Genomic DNA, 18,805 nt, shown 5'->3' on the forward strand with positions numbered 1-18,805 from the left:
TAGTAGAGACGGGGTTTCACCATGTTGACCAGGATGGTCTCGATCTCTTGACCTCGTGATCCACCCGCCTCGGCCTCCCAAAGTGCTGGGATTACAGGCTTGAGCCACCACGCTCGGCTAAAAAAACACATTCTTATTATTTTAAGTAGGAGTACCTTGTAGAAAAAGAGCATGACACGTCAAATTAGAAAAGTTATAGTATTTCCACATCAGAAAATACACTGAAATAAAACTGCATTTCTATTTTAACTCAAGTCATTCATTCAAACTAAACTTTAATTTTGCTGAGGCTTTATACTATATTTGAATGCCATTAATTAGTCTATAAGCCAACTTGAAGAACAAAAAAATCTAGAAAAATAATTTTTTTAAAAAAGTATAATTACTCCAGGAAATTACAGTCTAATGGCATATCAACTACACCATGGAAGCTTGCATGTTTAAACCGGTAGAAGAGCAAACCTGAAATTATGAACTAGGTACAGTCATTTAATTATGATAATCCAACATTCTCATTAAGCTCCATGCCGGTTCAGTTTCAGAGGTAGTAATATATGTTAACAAATGAGACTGTGCTTAAATGTCTTGGGAGTCAGAAAAAAGCAGGGGGAGAATCAGTATATGTGACTACGAAGCCAATGCAGTTCTGCAGATAAAACAGAAATAAAGCTCATCTAATAACTGAGAAACACTTCAGGGATGTCTGTTCATACATAAAATTAGAAAACATAGCTCTAGCCCATATTTTGTACTGGAAATGGTATCATAAAACAATTGCTTTTATTCTGATTACATATATTTAAAATATACAACCCCCAAACTGTAACCAACATAGAGCTCTTTGTAAAGTTTATAAAAGAGAATAAACGAGACTATCATACCTTTGTTACAGCTGTTTTCACTTTCTTGTTTTTCTACTGTGGGATCTAAATTAGGTTCTCTGGGTTCGATTTTCTCCTCTAATTTCTCCCTTTCCTTCTCCAGCTCACATTCCTTTTCCTGTTCTTTTATCTTTTGTAGTTCTTTTTCCTTTTCTTTCTGCCGTTCTAGTTCTCGGTCTGTTTCTTGCTTTCTTTCCTTCTCCATTTCTCTTTGTTTTTCCTGCTCCTTCTCCAGCTCTTTCTCCTTTTCCTGTTGCCTCTCCCTTTCTTTTTCCCTCTCCTTCTCTCGCTCCTGTTCTTGTTCTTTTTCAAGTTCTTTTTCACGCTCCCTTTCTTTTTCTCTCTCCCTTTCCCTAATTTCCTCTGGAGATGGTTGTTTTTCCAGGATGCCAAGCTTCTCGTCCAACCGTTTCAGTTTCTCTGCACAAGCCGCCTTCCTTTGTTCTTCCATTCTTCGCTCTTCCTCTTCACGCCGTTTACGAGCACGTTCTACTGCCGCAGAAATTTCCGACTGTTGTCTTCGTCTTTGCTTCCATATTTCATCTTCATCAGCTACTTGCTGCTTAGAGGGAAAGGGGCCTGGTCTTCCAGGTACTGCCTGTCTATCTGGAGGTGGATGCTGAAACATTAAAGTATCAGATGAGTGTGACAACTGTATTTCTGACTAACACTGGATATCAGGCATGGAGAAGAAAAAACCCCACAAAAGTATCAGAAATTTCTCTAAGGAACATATTAAAATGAAAACACACAGATGGGAAATATATCTAGATAATTCACCAAACTAAGATCAGAATAATTAATCCAGCTGTCCAATGTTTACTGAGTATATACCTATTTATTGTGCCAGACGTTGTTGCTCATTATTTGTTGAATAAAAGTAGAAGCACAACAGTAAATCTCAAAATCTAAATTTAGAGACAAAGGAAATATAGCATGAATGCTTTAGAAGCAGCTGCCAGAGCTGGAATGCCTAAGAGAGAGAAATGAAGATATTAAATATAGAAAATAATGGCATGTGAGCCCTGAGAAAATTAAGGTACAGCTACAGGTGAAAAGTACAGAGCCAAAGAAGCAAAGTGAAAAAGACAGAGCTGTAATGATACACCAAAGGAGAAGAAAATCCTGCAACTTGGTCTGGGTGAAGAAATTTCTATCTTTAGGCTGAAAGATTCAGAAAAGCATATCTAGAACCCATAGTGGAGAATAGGAGGATCACCTGAAAGATCCAAGTTTCAATGACTAAATTTTCATTAATGTGTTATAAAACGACAACAAGGTTAAAATCACTGCTTGCAAAAAAAATAAAAGTGATTAAAAAAAGTTTTTTAACATATTGATTTTAAAAGCTACTAGGGTGAAGAAATCTTAAAAACCCTATGTAACCCAGTTGGAATGCTTACAAAAGATTAAACAATCATACAATAAAAACACTTGACTGAATATCGTTTTAAATGAATGCAGACTACCATTTACTAATAGTTCTATCGTATGCAAACTACTTAATCTCTTTGGTGCAGTTTCTTCATCAACATTTCAGAGATAGCTGAAAAACCAAATATATAAGTACCTATTTTACACAACTCATTTCCTAGAAGTACAATTTACCTAAAACGTGCTGTACATATTTTAAGTGTATAGTTTGATGAGTCTGGACAAATGATACACCTGTGTAATCACTGCTCCAATCCAGACAGAACATTTTCATCACTCCGCTGGCTCTGCCTGTGACCCCAAGCACCCTAACCCTAACCCTGAGTAGTTTTGCTTGTCCTAGAATTTCATATAGATATATACAATTATATTCTCTTTTGTGCTAGCTTCTTTTGCTCAATATAATGGCCTTGAGGTTTTTTTTATGTATGAGTAGTTTGCTCCATTTTACTGCTGGATAGTATTCCATTGTGAGCATGTTGTTTCATGTATGATAGACATGTGGGTTGCTTCCAGTTTTTGAACTATGACTAAAACAGCTATGAACATTCATGCATATGTCTTTGTGTAAATGTATGTTTTCGTGGCTGTTGGATAAACAGCTAGAAGTGGAAATCCTGTGTCATATGGTAAATATGTATTTCATTTACAAGAAACTGCCAAACTGTTTTCCAAAGTTGTTATAAGGTTTTCCAATGTATAAGAGTGCCAGCTGCTCTACACATCCCTGCCAACACATGGTGTCATCAGTCTTTAATTTTGGCACTGTAGTAAAATCTCAGTGGTTTTAACTTGCACTTCTCTAATAAGTAAAGATATTGAAGATTTTTCCATGTACATACTGGAGATTCTTACATTTTCTTTTGAGAAACAAATGTTCAAGTCTTTTCATTTAACTATTTGTCTTATTATTCAGTTGTAAGATATTTAAAATATATATATATAGCCCAGGCTAGACATGGTGGCTCACACCTGTAATCCCAGCACTTTGGGAGGCCAAGGCAGAATTGCTTGAGCTCAGGAGTTCAGCCAGGGCAACACGGTGAACCCCATCTCTACAAAAAATGTAAAAAAATTAGCTGGGCATAGTGGAGTGTGTCTGTGGTCTCAGCTACTTGGTAGGCTAAGGCAGGAGATTGCTTGAGCCAGGATCTCAGTGAGCTGAGACTGTGCTTCAGCCTGGGCAACAGAGTGAGACCCTGTTGCAGGGGGGAAAAAAAAACTGGCCTAGATACAAGTCCTTTGTCAGATGTATTAGAAATATTTTTTTCTGTAACATATCTTCGCATTTTTTGGGAGACATTCTTCAAAGTCCAACTGACGAACTGCTTTTCCTTTCTAATTCATGGCCAAGGTCTTATTTATCTAAGAAAACTTTGTCAGCCCCAAGTTTATGAACATCTGATCTTCTATACTTTTTTCTAGATGTTTTAGTTTTAGCTTCTGGGTATACAGAAATGCTAAAAAGAGCTTTCAGTGGTTAAGAGGAGAGGGATTGCTGAAAATGACAGTGACGGTTGTGACATGTACAGCTATCACAGTACGGTGATTAGAGAAGATCTGGAGACCCTGATCATGACAAGGATTTCAGGAAAAGAAAATCTGCTAGCTAGAAAGAATAAGTAAAACAAGTCAAGAAGAGCAATGCATATGTGGTGAGAACAGCAGATGAAGTTAGAAAAGTAGAGAGAGACCTGAAAGATCCTGAGAAGGACCTGAGCAAGGAGTAACGGATCTAACACATAGTTTTAAAAAGACAACAGCTACTACAGGAGACTAAGGGATGAAGGTGGCAAGTGAGCAGGCAGCATAAGAGAAAAGTAGTATCTGTCAAGAACCCATTCCAATAGTTCAAAGGAAATATAAGAGGTGGTAGCAAGTAGTCACTGTACATTGTGAAGGTAGAGGTGACAATTTGCTGATAGACAAAGCTGGATGTAGGGTAAAAAAAGAAGGAAGAGTTAAGAGTAATTTCTAAGATTCAGCCTTAGCAAAACGTGAATGATAATGCCATTACCTGAAATGGGAAAGACAGGAGAAGCAGCACCATGCATTTGTAGGGTAAGTGGGGGTGTACGTTATGGCTTGGACATATTTGAGCTGTTTACTAGAGATCCAAGTGGAGATGCTGATTGTTGAATATATGACTCTTAAAAGTGAGGGCAAAGCTTTTAGGACTAAATGTACATTTGAATGCTATCAGCTCATAGAAGACATCCCCAAGATAAAGGATACAGACTTTTAAAAAGGACTGAGAACAAGGCTGAGCCCTCCAACACTCGAAGTGTAGGAGGCCCAGAAGAAACACAAAGCAAAGAAAACAAAATAGTGAGGTGTCTCAGATGCAAATAGGAAAAAGCGTTTTAAGCACAGGCGAGGATGGTGGCTAAAGTCTGTAAGCCCAGCACTTTGGGAGGTTGAGGTGGTTTGCCTGAGCCTAGGAGTTTGAGACCACCCTGGGCATGATGGTGAGACTCTGTCTCTGCAAAAACATTAGGCTGGTGTGGTGGTCTGTACCTGTAGTCCCAGCTGCTGGGGAGGAGGTGAGAGGACCCCTTGGGTCCAGGAGTCCAGGCAGCAGTGAGCTATGATTACACACACCACTGCACTCCAGCCTGGGCCACAAAGCAAGCTCCGTCTCTAAAATTATATGTATATACAAAAGAAGGATGGAGAAATCAACTATGTCAATGATGCAGCTGAGGTTTAAATAAGATAAAGACAAGAAAACTGAATTTATCAAGATGGAAGTCATCATTGACTCTGATAATAATAGTTTCAAAGGGAAATGAAAGCATGCCTGGAGAGGGTTAATGAGAGAATAAGCAGCAAAACACAGTAAGTGTAAATAGTTCACAAAAAGAATTTCACCAACTGTGTAAACAGGCTGCTTGTGTCGTGGCTCACGGCTGTAATCCAAGCACTTTGGAGGCCAAGGTGGGCAGATCACCTGAGGTCAGGAGTTCAAGACCAGCCTGACCAACATGGTGTAACCCCGTCTTTAAAAATAATAATAGGAATAATAAATGAATAAATAAATAAGAATTTCACTCTGATGGAGAAAGAGAAATAGGGCAGATACTCAATGGCATGGAAGGTAGTAGGGTACAGTAATGTTAAGACAGGGGATTTTGTGAAGTTTTTGGTTTTTCTTAAAAGATGAGAGATAGCACTATCATAAGTGGAAAAGGATACAAGGAACAAAGTTAAGTGTCCTTAGCATCAAGGACAATGGGAAGAAAAGTATATGGGCAATGAAATGAAAAAATGTTATCTCCCAGGTGCTTCTTATTTTCTTAGTGAAACTTGGAGCATGCTTATCAACTGAGAATGAAAATGAAAAAAAGATGCAGAGTAAGACATGTTAACAGTCACAAGGTAAAAAGTCAGTAACTGTTCATAAAAGTTTTAAATAAAAAATGTGGTACCTTTCCACTAAAACAAAACAAGAGGTCAAATAAAACATATAAACCATAAACAAGCAATGGTTAAAATTTACCTGCTGTGCAAGCAACTTTGGAGGTGGTGGCAGATGTGAAGATGTTCCACGTTCCTATTATAAAGAAAAAAGAATTATTATTATTATTATTATTTTGGAGACATTCATGCTCTGTTGCCCATGATGGAATACAGTGTGGCATGATCTTGGCTCACTGCAACCTCTGTCTCCCAGGGCCAAACGATTCTCATGCCTCAGCCTGCCGAATACCTGGGATTACAGGCGTGTGTCCCCATGCCCGGCTAATTTCGCACTTTTAGTAGAGACAGGGTTTCACCATGTTGGCCAGGCTGGTCTCGAACTCCTGACCTCAAGTGATCGGCCTGCCTCACCCTGCCAAAGTGCTGGAATTACAGGCATGAGCCACAACACCAGCCTGAAAGATTATTTAAAAATAACCATATAAGAACAAATATATCAGCCAGGCTCAGTGGCTCACGCCTGTAATCCCAACATTTTGGGAGGCTGAGGTGGGAGGATCGCCTGAGGTCAGGAGTTTGAGACCAGCCAGGCCAACATGGTGAAACCCTGTCTCTACTAAAAATACAAAAATTGGCCGGGTGTGGTGGCAGGCACCTTTAATCGCAACTATTTGGGAGGCTGAGGCAGGAGAACTGCTTGAACCCAGGAGGCAGAGGTGGCAATGAGCCAAGATCCCGCCACTGCACTCCAGCGTGGGCGACAGAGTGAGGGGAAAAAAAAAAAAAAGAAAGAAAGAAAAAGAAAAAATACATCTACTAGAAATACTTCTGAATGTACTGATTTTCTCAATGAGACAAGATTGCTAAATCATCTTTCTCCTTCTCCTTTTTTTTAAATAAAAACATCACTCATTGCAAGACTGCTTTCTATGGAATCACTCTGCCATTTCAATAAGGTTAGAATCTGAAATTCACTTTACAATAAAAATTTCAGCCAGGCATAGTGGCTCACGCCTATAATCCAACCATTTTGGGAGGCTGAGGTGGGTGGATCACTTGAGGCCAGGAGTTCAAGACCAGCCTGGCCAACATGGTGAAATCCTGTATCTACCTACTAAAAATACAAAAATTAGCTGGGTATGGTGGTGCCCCACTGTAGTCCCAGCTAGTCGGGAGGCTGAGGCACAAGAATCACCTGAGCCCAGGAAGCGGAAGTTGCAGTAGGCCAAGATAGCGCAACCTAACTCAAGCCTGGGTGACAGAGCAAGACTCTGTCTCAGAAGCGGAAAAAAAAAGAATTTTAGTCTAGCTGTTCTGGAATTCTGATCCAGAAAATCTGACTGAGGTGGGTAGATCACTTATTAGAGAGCTATACCTCTAATTACTAAATTGTATTTATGTAAGCTCAATTCTTTGGCAAACTAAAAAAAGACTTATCTTTTTTAAAAAAAAGACATCGAAAACATTAATGAAACAAAATATATATTCACTTGCTAATATATACACCACTGTCACAAATGAAGTCAAATACATCAAGACATGTTCCATCTATTCCTCTATTCTTTCATGAAAAATTCTCATTTCCCATTAGCCACTAAGTAAAACATCACACAAAAATTTATTAAAATGTTATTTGAAAAATTCTTCTTTTTCAGGCTCATAAACTTGTTCTTCAATGAATCGTCAATGCCTTAAGATTAAAATCCTTGTAGAGCATATATTTTTTTAATTTTTAAAATTTTTTTCAGACAGAGTCTTGCTTTGTCACCAGGCAGGAGGGCAGTCGGGCGATCTAGGCTCACTATAACCTCTGCCTCCCAGGTTCAAGTGATTCCCCTGCCTCAGCCTCCCTAGTAGCTGGGACTACAGGTGTGTACCACCACACCCAGCTAATTTTTTTTGTATTTTAGTAGAGACAGGTTTCACCATGTTAGCCAGGATGGTCTCAATCTCCTGACCTCATGATCCGCCCACCTCAGCCTCCCAAAGTGCAAGGATTACAGGCGTTAAGCCACTGCATCCGGCTCACATTTTTACCAAGTGGTTCTTAACACAGTTCTCTTGCCTCTCTCCCATATCAGACTACTTAAAATTTCCTGAATGTACCATGTTTTCTTATACTTCTCTATATGTGTTTGCACTGCTTGGAAAAGCTATACTCCTTTTGTATACTGGCTGATTCATGCTTAAGAATTAGCTTAAGTACTTAGTCTTCAACAACCTTCTGCCTTAAATGAATTCTTGAAGAACTTATTTTGTACCCTCTATGATTACACCACTTAGCACACTGTAACTGCTGCTTATTGACTTTTTCCTTTCAAAGAAACTGTTAGCTGCCTTTTAGTCCTCGGAAGAGACAAGTTCCTCCGTCGATTTTGTATGAATCCAACAAATACACACTAACTATACTGATTCTTTAATAAAGAGATGAGTGGACTCCCTTGAAGATACCCCTTTTTATTCCCAGTTTACAATGGTTGCAATTCCTGCAACCATTTACCAACTCAGAAGTGGGATCAAATATATCTGCTGTTGCACACACATTTCCCTTCATTCACAACGTTCTTCAAAATGATTCAGACTTAGATCTCCCTATTCACCATGTGTGATTTCACTACAGTGTACCAGTTCACACAAAAAGACTGACTAGTATTTAATTATTCAATAAACCACAGAACACTTCAGCAATGTTTATTTTAGAAAAATGTTATCCCTTCACTGTTATGACTTAGCTATATCGTAAGGTGAAAAAGGTGAAGCTTTAGTTTTTACTTGATAATTTTAGCTACTGCATTGATAATTCCTATTAGATGCAATAAAAATTATGATCGATCCAGGACTATTCAAGAAAAAATGCACAGTTCTCTTTTTCTAAGCCCCATTCCACTCTATAATAAGACTAATTATAATAATTACTAATTATCTAGTAATTACAAGAAGGAGATCCTTGCAATAACAAGGATCTCCATGAGTCCAACAAACCTGATTAAATGGAGGCCCTTTCCCATAGGGGCCTTTTGCTACTGGTGGTTGGGCAGGTATTTGAGAAGATGACTTAGTGTTGGAAACTTCATCTGCTTCCTTTTTGTTTTCATTGTTTTCAGAGGCTTTTGAACCTTGATCCTCACTGAAAAATCAAAATGCCGTAAAAAATAAAGTGGACCAACTGTATCATAAGTACATACATTTTTTTTTTCACAATTAAAAAAAATTTCTGTATGGTTTCTGGGGCGAACTGTATTCAGGAATGAGAAGGGTGTGTGACCTATTAGTGGTAATTCGTTCATTCAATGAATATATACTATGAAAGTACAATACAGTAGTTGTCAAATCTAAACATATCAGACATATATCCTGGCAAAAGAATATAATCACATAATTTTCTAAGTCCTCTACCCAAGAAATATAATCCAAATGTAACTGGATAACATTGGAATTATTATTTAACTGTATTCTAATTTACTCTGATTTAATAAAAAGATAAATCAAACTACAGTATTTTTTAAAGGCCACAACAAATCACAGGTATCTCTCAAATGATCATAAAACAATTGTCATAATGCCATAACTGAAAAATTATATCAAATGTGCTTACAAACTTCTGTATATTTTAAAAACCCAACTTTTGCGATCTATAACCCATATATTCCTGGCTGGTGTTCCAATATTCCAGAATAAAGGAAAAAGAAATAAAAAGCTCCCTATTTTCCAAGGCCCTAATGCAGTTTACTAAGTTTTAAGAAATCAAGGCCCTGAAGTAGTTGTAGTAACCCAAGGAATTAATCTCCAATTTTGTAAACATGGATCAGGTCAAGCTAGTAACACTTTAAAATGGTCCCTAATACCAATTCTCAAAAGATTCCCCAAACTAGGTGCCAAGCATCTAAATGTCCTTCTTCCGCTGTCACCCAGACTGGACTGCAGTGGTATCACCTCAGCTCACTGCAACCACCGCCTCCTGGATTCAAGTGATTCTCCTGCCTCAGCCTAAGTAGCTGGGATTACAGTCGTGCACCACCACAACTGGCTAATTTTTGTATTTTTAGTAGAGACAGGGTTTCACCATTTGGCCACGCTGGTCTCAAACTCCTGACTTCAAGTAAGTCTGCCTGTCTTGGCCTCCCGAAGTGCTGGGATTATAGGCATAAGCCACCACACCCAGCCCTAAGAATCTTTTCAATTTAACTATCTTGAGACATGTCAAATTTTAATTCTTTGATTAGTTGTATACTGTATTACTCTAGCTCTTTCATCACCCTCTATTCAGTAAAACTTCTGAGAATATACAAATGCTATAAATAACCAACAATGATCTATTAATAAAGCCTCTCTGCATAAGTAGCTAATATTGTATCAACAAATTCATACTGTTATTAGTAAAAGATATCATAACTTACCTGTTATTCTCTTTAGGGCTGTTACTTCCTTGTTCATCATCATCACTGAAATTCAGTTGCTCTGTATAATCTACTTCCATCTGAGCACCTATTAAATTAAGGAAAATTCAGACTGAGTGCTGGAAAACATCTAACAATTTAAAGCACTTAATTAATTTTGCTTCTTACCTGCCCAACCTTCATCAGCTTCAGCATCTAAATTATCAAATTTATCAAGCTCCTTCAGTTCTGATGCACTGAGAATGGATGGGCGTTCAGGCTCAGAGGCCCATGAAGGAGGAGGGCCTCTTCCTCGAAGGCCTCTATGAAAGGCAGGTCATGGTGGGAAAAAATACAAAATTTTACTAAACTAGGAGAACACCAAAAGATTGGAATTTAGTTCATTTCAACATTAGTGTTTTCTACACCAAGATACACAAAACGTTCTGCACTGACATGTGTATGAAGAAATTAATATTACATAATTATAGGATAATAAGTAACAGCTGACAAAGTATTTAAGAATTCTCATATATTTAAAATAAAACAAATATATGCTAAAGGATAACAATATGAATAAAACTAACTTCAAAACACGTAACTTTAAGGAAAATATTTCAAGAGGATGTTGAAGTCTCACATATAAAGCAAAAAAAAAAAGAGAGAGAGAGAGAGAGATAGAGAATGGGGAGTCCAAAATATGAAAGGCAGAAGAGAAAAATACGTGTCATCAATTTTGGGGCCATGGTTTTCAGGTTGTTGTTTTTTTTTTTTTCTGAGGCGGAGTCTCACTCTGTCCCCCAGGCTAGACTACAGTGGTGCTGGAGTGCAGTGGTGCAAGCTTGGTTCACTGCAACCTTCGCCTCCCAGGTTCAAGCAATTCTCCTGCTTCAGCCTCCCAAGTAGGTGGGATTCCAGGAGCGTACCACCACATCCAGCTAATCTTTTATATATATATATATATTTAGTACAGACTGGGTTTCACCATGTTGGCCAGACTGGTCTGGACCTCCTGACCTCATGATTCGCCCTCCTTGGCTTCCCAAAGAGCTGGGATTACAGGCGTAAGCCACCGCACTCAGCCTGGTTTTCAGTTTTCAAAATCCTATGTAAATTAATTTAAACGCTTAAAAAAATGAATTATTTCATTTCTGTCTTATAAGAATTAGCCAATTACTTATTAATGACAATGGTACTGTGAGGACAGAAAAACGATCAATCACACAACTCAAAATCACACAATCTACTTAACCTTTATTAAATCTTAACAAACATATAATCCTTATAGACTTTAATCATTTAATAACCTTACTTGTTTGTTTCAGATAAAGAAGGTGGGAATCTCATGGGACCATGCAGAGGAGGATATGCCATCCTCGGATACTGTTGAAACATCTGAATGAAGGAAACAAAAAAATTATTAATTGAGCAACCCTGTTATTTAAAAAACATTGTATCTGGGTCTACGCCTGCAGTTATAATTTATAGAAATGATTATTAAAATGAATAATGCTATTAATAATAAATTTTATCTGCTAGCATTGATCATCATTCATCCTAAATAGCAACCCATTTGCAACACCAATGCCTCTACCAACTCTTTACAAACAATAACTAGGGCACATCATATGAAAAAAACTTCTGTACTGTATTAATAAAATTACATTAAAATAGCTATGTATTCACAAGATATGTACACACATGCACCCCAGCAAACAGCAAAGTTAAAATATTGAAAAACAAATACTGTAAGCCTTCCTCCTTAGGCAGGAGTAGAATAATTAGAGGCAGATTTGTACATAGGGAGGACACCATCAGTCCCCAGCCCGAGGACCTCAAAAAGAAAAGGGAGGGGGATAAGGGGTGGGAAGGGGGAGAGGAACTCAGCTCAGATAAAATTAAGGGATAGTTCACAATCCAAGGAATTGAGGGAAAAGGAGGACAGGGAGCTACCTGGAAATTTTCTATGGATCGGGCATAGGTGAATTCTCAATCAAGTTAATGCAAAGATGATCATTGTAAACTGGCCCAGGTGATTGAGTCAAGATGGCCGAATATACACAACTCCGGTGCACAACACCCAGCCAGAGAGTAGCAGAAATCGAGAGATCTCCTAGCTCCAACCGAGGTACCAGGTGCATTTCAACGGGTCTGGTCGGATGGTGAGCAAAGCCCAGGCAGGGCAGACTGAGGCAGGGAAGGGTGCCGCTTCACACAGAAAGTGCATCTGACCTGCGAGTGGGAGGCTCCACCTCTGGCACTCCAGTCCAGATATAGCGCTTCCCCCAAAGCCTCAGCAATACACAAAACGGGATCTTTGCCAGTCAAGCGCCAGGAATTACAAGTGCAGAGTTGAATAATAATCCAGGACGGTGTTCCAGATTGGCGCACAGATCTAAGCAAACACATAAGCCCATAAGCTGGCCGGGAGAGCCTGCGGACCCAGCTATCGCCCCCTCCCCCTGCCCAGAGAGAGAGGGAGCTGAAAGTGGGAAGACAGACAGAGCAGCTGGGTGGCCCCTCCCCCATGACCGGAGAGCGGGAAGCTGAAAGCTGGGAGACAGACAGTGCGGCTGGGCGGGTCCCTACCCTCCCCCCATAAACCCCAGAGGGCTGAAGCACTAACTCTAGCAGGTTACACAACCAGTGCATCAGTCTGAGCTGAGCCCTGAATGATCCAGCCCTGTGGAGGAAAGACACACCGACCATTAAAGAGGTGAAACTAGGCTTCATGTTTTAACAAAAAAACACAGGAAGCCTAGGTAGCAACGGGAGGGTGTTCTCGATCACCCAGAAGTGCCTCCAGGTCAGCAGAAGAGGCGGGCCTAACCTCCCAGTGTAAACAAAGACACCAGAAGCTCACCTAGTAACCTGAAGGAGTCCCTAGAAACCCAGTAGAACCTCTGCTCCCTGAGATCACAGCCAGGTAAATCCACGAAGATGGGAAAAAACCAGCACAAAAAAGATAAAACCATCAAAGACCAGACACCACTTCTCCTTCAAGGGATAAACAACTCCTCAACAACAAGGGAACATGACCGAGAAAGAATGCGACAAATTGACAGAAATAGGCTTCAGAGGGTGGATGATAACAAACTTTTCTGAGCTAAAGGAACACATTCTAACTCAATGCAAAGAAACCAAAAACCTTTAAAAAAAAAAAAGGTTAGACGAAATGCTAACTAGAATAACCAGCTTAGAGAAGAGCATAAACGACTTGATGGAGCTGAAAAACACAGCACGAGAACTACATGAAGCAAACAGAAGTTTTAAGAGCCGAATCGATTAAGCAGAAGAAAGGATATCAGAGATCAACTCAATGAAATAAAAAGAGAGGGCAAGACAAGAGAAAAAAGAGTGAAAAGAAATGAACAAAGCCTCCAAGAAATATGGGATTATGTGAAAAATGCTAATCTACGCTTGATTGGTGTACCTGAATGTGACAGGGAGAATGAATCCGAACTGGAAAACACACTCCAGGATATTACCCAGTAGAACTTCCCACGCCTAGCGAGGCAGTCCAACATTCAAATTCAAGAAATACAGAGAACTCCACAAAGATATTCCTCAAGAAGAGCAACCCAAGGAACATAATCGTCAGATTCACCAGGGTTGAAATGAAGGAAAAATGCTAAGGGCAGCCAGAGAGAAAGGTCAGGTTACCCACAGAGGGAAGCCAATGAGACTCACAGCAGATCTCTCAGCAGAAACCCTACAAGCCAGAAGAGAGTAGGGGCCAATATTCAACATCCTTAAAGAAAAGATCTTTCAACCCAGAATCTCATATCCAGCCAAACTAAGCTTCATAAGTGAAGGAGAAATAAAATCCTTCATGTACAAGCAATTACTGAGAGATTTTGTCACCACGAGACCTGCCCTACAAGAGCTTCTGAAAGAAATACTAAGCATGGAAAGGAACAAGTACCAGCCACTGCAAAAGCACACCAAACAGCAAGGACCAAAAAATGCAGTAAAGAAAATAAGTCAACTAACGGGCAAGAAAACCAGCCAGTAACAAAATGGCAGGATCAAATTCACACATAACAATATTAACATTATATGTAAATGGCCTAAATGCCCCAATCAAAAGACATAAAATGGCAAACTGGATAAAAAGTCAAGACCCATCGGTGTGCTGTATTCAGGAAACCCATCTCACATACAAAGACACACATAGACTCAAAATAAAGGGATGGAAGAAGATTTACCAAGCAAATGGAGGACAAAAAAAAGCAGGGGTTTATAATCCTAGTCTCTGATAAAACGGACTTCAAACCAACAAAGATCAAAAGAGACAAAGAAGGGCACTACATCATGGTAAAAGGACCAATCCAACAAGAAGAGCTAACTCTCCTAAATATATACGCACCCAACACAGGAGCACCCAGATACATAAAGCAAGTTCTTAATGACTTAAAACGAGATTTAGACTCCCACACAGTAATAGAGGGAGACTTCAACACTACACTCAATATTAGACAGATCGAAACGGAAAATTAACCAGGACATCCAGGACTTGAATACAGGGCTGGACCAATTGGACCTAACAGACATATACAAGATGCTCCACCCCAAATCCATAGAATATACATTTATCTCAGCACCACATCACACCTACTCTAAAACTGACCACATAATTGGAAATAAATCACTCCTCAACAAATGCAAAAGAACAGAAATCACAACAGTCTATCAGACCACAGCACAATCAGATTAGAACTCAGGATTAAGAAACACATTTAAAGCTGCACAACCACTTGGAAACTGAACAACTTGCTTCTGAGAGTCGACTAGATAAACAATGAAATGAAGGGAGAAATAAAGATGTTCTTCGAAACCAATCACAATGAAGACATAACTTACCAGAATCTCTGGGACACCTTTAAAGCAATGTCGAGAGAGAAACTGATAGCAATAAATGCCCACATGAGAAACAACAAAAGATCTAAAATTGACACCCTATCATCAAAACTGAAAGACCTAGAGGAGGAAAATCAAAACAACTCAAAAGCTAGCAGAAGACAAGAAATAACTAAGATCAGAGCAGAACTGGAGATAGAGACACAAAAAATCCTTCCAAAAATCAATAAATCCAAGAGCTGGTTTTTTGAAAAGATCAACAAAAGAGACGGACCACTAGACAGACTAATAAAAAAGAAAAGAGAAGAATCGAATAGATGCGATAGAAAAAGATAAAGAGGATATCACCACTGATCCCAAAGAAATACAAACTACCATCAGAGATTACTACAAACAACTCTATGCACATAAACTAGTAAACCAAGAAGCAATGGATAAATTCCTGGACCCTTGTACTCTACCTAGACTAAACCAGGAGGAAGCTGAAACCCTGAATGGACCAATGGCAAGGGCTGAAGTTGAGGCAGCAATCAGTAGCCTACCAACCAAAAAAAGTCCAGGTCCAGATGGGTTCACAGCCAAATTCCACCAAACATACGAAGAGGACCTAGTACCATTCCTTCTGAAACTATATCAAACAATACAAAACAATACAAAAAGAGGGAATCCTCCCTAACTCATTTTATGAGACCAACATCATCCTGATACCAAAACTAGGCAGAAACTCAACTAAAAAAGAAAACTTCAGGCCAATATACATGATGAACAGCGACACAAAAATCTTCAATAAAATACTGGCAAACCAAATGCAAAAGCACATCAAAAAGCTTATTCACCACAATCAAGCAGATTTCTTCCCGAGGATGCAAGGCTGGGTCAACATGTGCAAGACCATAAACGTAATCTATCACATAAACAGAACCAAAGATAAAAACCACATGATTATCTCAATAGATGCAGAGAAGGCCTTCAACAAAATTCAACAGCCCTTTATGCTAAAAACTCTCGATAAACTACGTATCAACGGAACGTATCATAAAATGATAAAAGTTATTTACGACAAACCTACAGCCACTATCATACTGAACGGGCAAAAGCTGGAAGAATTCCCTTTGAAATCAGGCACTAGACAAAGATGCCCTCTCTCACCACTCCTATTCAACATAGTATTGGAAGTTCTAGCCAGAGCAATCAGGCAAGAAAAAGAAATAAAGGATATTCAATTAGGAAAGGAGGAAGTCAAACTGTCTCTATTTGCAGATGACATGATTGCATACTTAGAAGACCCCATCGTCTCAACCCAAAATCTTCTCAAACTGATAAGCATCTTCAGCAAAGTCTCAGGATACAAAATCAATGTGCAGAAATCACAAGCACTCCTATATACCAATAAGAGACAAACAGAGAGCCAAATCAAGAGCAAACTCCCATTCACAATTGCTACAAAGAGAATAAAATACCTAAGAATACAACTGACAAAGTATGTGAAGGACCTCTTCAAGAAGAACTACAAACCACTGCTAAACAAAATAAGAGAGGACACAAACAGATGGAGAAACATTCCATGCTCATGGTTAGGAAGAATCAATACCGTGAAAATGGCCATACTGCCCAAAGTAATTTACAGATTCAATACTATGCCCCCATCAAGCTACCAATGACCTTCTTCACAGAACTAGAAAAAAACACCTCAAACTTTATATGGAATCACAAGAGAGCCCGCATAGCCAAGACAATCCTAAGCAAAAAGAATAAAGCTGGAGGCATCACACTGCCAGGCTTCAAACTATACTACAAGGCTGCAGTACTCAAAACAGCATGGTACTGGTACCAAAACAGAGATACAGACCAATGGAACAGAACAGAGGCCTCAGAAGCAACACCACACATTTACAACCATCTGATCTTTGACAAACCTGACAAAAACAAGCAATGGGGAAAGGACTCCATGTTTAATAAATGGTGTTGGGAAAACTGCCTAGCAATGTGCAGAAAGCAGAAACTGGACCCCTTCCTGTCACCTTAAACTAAAATTAACTCCAGATGGATTAAAGATTTAAACATAAAACCTAACACCATAAAAACCTTAGGAAAAAACCTAGGCAAAACCATCCAGGGCATAGGCATACACAAGAACTTCATGACTAAAACACCAAAAGCAATGGCAACAAAAGCCAAGATAGACAAATGGGACCTAATTAAAATTCACAGCTTCTGTACAGCAAAAGAAACCACCATTAGCGAGAACCAGCAACCAACAGAATGGGATAAAATTTTTGCAGTCTACTCATCTGACAAAGGGCTAATATCCAGAATATATAAAGAACTAAATCAGATATACAAGAAAAAAACAAACAAACCTGGCCAGGTGCGTTGGCTCCCTCCTTTAATCCCAGCACTTTGGGAGGCTGAGGCAGGCAGATCACCTGAGGTCAGGAGTTCAAGACCAGCCCGGCCAACATGGTGAAACCCTGTCTCTATTTAAAAAAAAAAAAAAAAAAAAAAAAAACTTATTCAAAAGTGGGCGAAGGATATGAACAGTCACTTCAAAAGAAGACATATATGAGGCCAACAAACATATGAAAAAATGCTCATCATCACTGGTCTTTAGAGAAATGTGAATCAAAACTACATTGAGATACCATCTGATGCCAGTTAGAATGGCCATCATTTAAAAATCTGGAGACAACAGATGCTGGAGAGGATGTGGAAAAATAGGAACACTCTTACATTGTTGGTGGGAATGTAACTTAGTTCAACCATTGTGGAGGACAGTGTGGCGATTTCTCAAGGATCTAGAAATAGAAATTCTATTTGACCCACAATCCCATTGCTGGGTATATACACAAAGAATTATAAATCGTTCTACTGTAAAGACACACACACACGTATTGTTCATTGCAGACCTGTGTACAATAACAAAGACCTGGAACCAACCCAAATGCCCATCAGTGACAGACTGGACAAAGAAAATATGGCACATATACACCATGGAATAATACACAGCCATAAAAAACAATGAGTCCGTGTCCTTCGTAGGGACTTGGATGAATCTGGAAACCATCATTCTCAGCAAACTGACACAAGAACAGAAAACCAAACACCACATGTTCTCACTCATAGGCGGGTGTTGAACAATGAGAACACGTGGACTCAGGGAAAGCAGCATCACTCCTGCCCCCTCTGGGGGCAGTTGGGGGGTGGAGGCTAGGAGAAGGACAGCAGGGGGTGGGGAGGAATAACATGGGGAGAAATGCCGGATATAGTCGAAGGCAGAATAGAGGCAGCAAACCACCTGGTTATGTATGCACCTATGCAACAACCCTGCATGACCTGCACATGTACCCCAGAACCTAAAGTAAAATTAGATAGATAGATAGATAGATAGGTAGGTAGGTAGGTAGATAAACAAACTGGCCCAAACAGGTCCCAATAACGTTCTCTGTAGGAACTTGGCTCTGGGAAACTAAACTTAAGAGAAGATATAAGATAGATTCTGAGAACAAATAACAGCAAGGGATTCATCCTATGATTTTGAAGGGAAGAAGTGTCAAAGAATGGCTTGGTCATTTAATATTTGCTCATATCCAAGTCAAATTATGTAAATAATATAAAATTATATTACTGTAAAAACATAATTTATATCCTAAAACAGAAGACTAGTTTTTCTAAAAAGATAGTAACTGTGTGTTAGATAAGAAAATTACCGGCCGGGCGCGGTGGCTCAAGCCTGTAATCCCAGCACTTTGGGAGACCGAGGCGGGTGGATCACGAGGTCGAGAGATCGAGACCATCCTGGTCAACATGGGGAAACCCCGTCTCTACTAAAAATAC

The 18,805-nt window shown here is 39.3% G+C and overlaps 1 protein-coding gene across 13 annotated transcripts in view; it reads right to left on the reverse strand.

Annotated features, from left to right (window-relative positions):
* Positions 1 to 18,805, reverse strand: part of PRRC2C (proline rich coiled-coil 2C) — a 112,548-nt gene that overhangs the window by 54,343 nt on the left and 39,400 nt on the right. For all 13 annotated transcript variants that reach the window (XM_017530022.2, XM_017530019.2, XM_017530021.2 and 10 more), the window contains exons 7-12: positions 11,424 to 11,506; positions 10,301 to 10,434; positions 10,133 to 10,220; positions 8,718 to 8,862; positions 5,815 to 5,868; positions 882 to 1,500 (exon numbers count right to left, since the gene is read on the reverse strand). In XM_017530022.2, the coding sequence (XP_017385511.1) occupies positions 882 to 1,500; positions 5,815 to 5,868; positions 8,718 to 8,862; positions 10,133 to 10,220; positions 10,301 to 10,434; positions 11,424 to 11,506 (1,123 nt within the window). The remainder of the gene's footprint in view (positions 1 to 881; positions 1,501 to 5,814; positions 5,869 to 8,717; positions 8,863 to 10,132; positions 10,221 to 10,300; positions 10,435 to 11,423; positions 11,507 to 18,805) is intronic.

This window comes from Cebus imitator, unplaced genomic scaffold (assembly GCF_001604975.1).
Source record: "Cebus imitator isolate Cc_AM_T3 unplaced genomic scaffold, Cebus_imitator-1.0 Scaffold62, whole genome shotgun sequence".
In the NCBI taxonomy this organism is placed as follows: Eukaryota; Metazoa; Chordata; class Mammalia; order Primates; family Cebidae; genus Cebus; species Cebus imitator.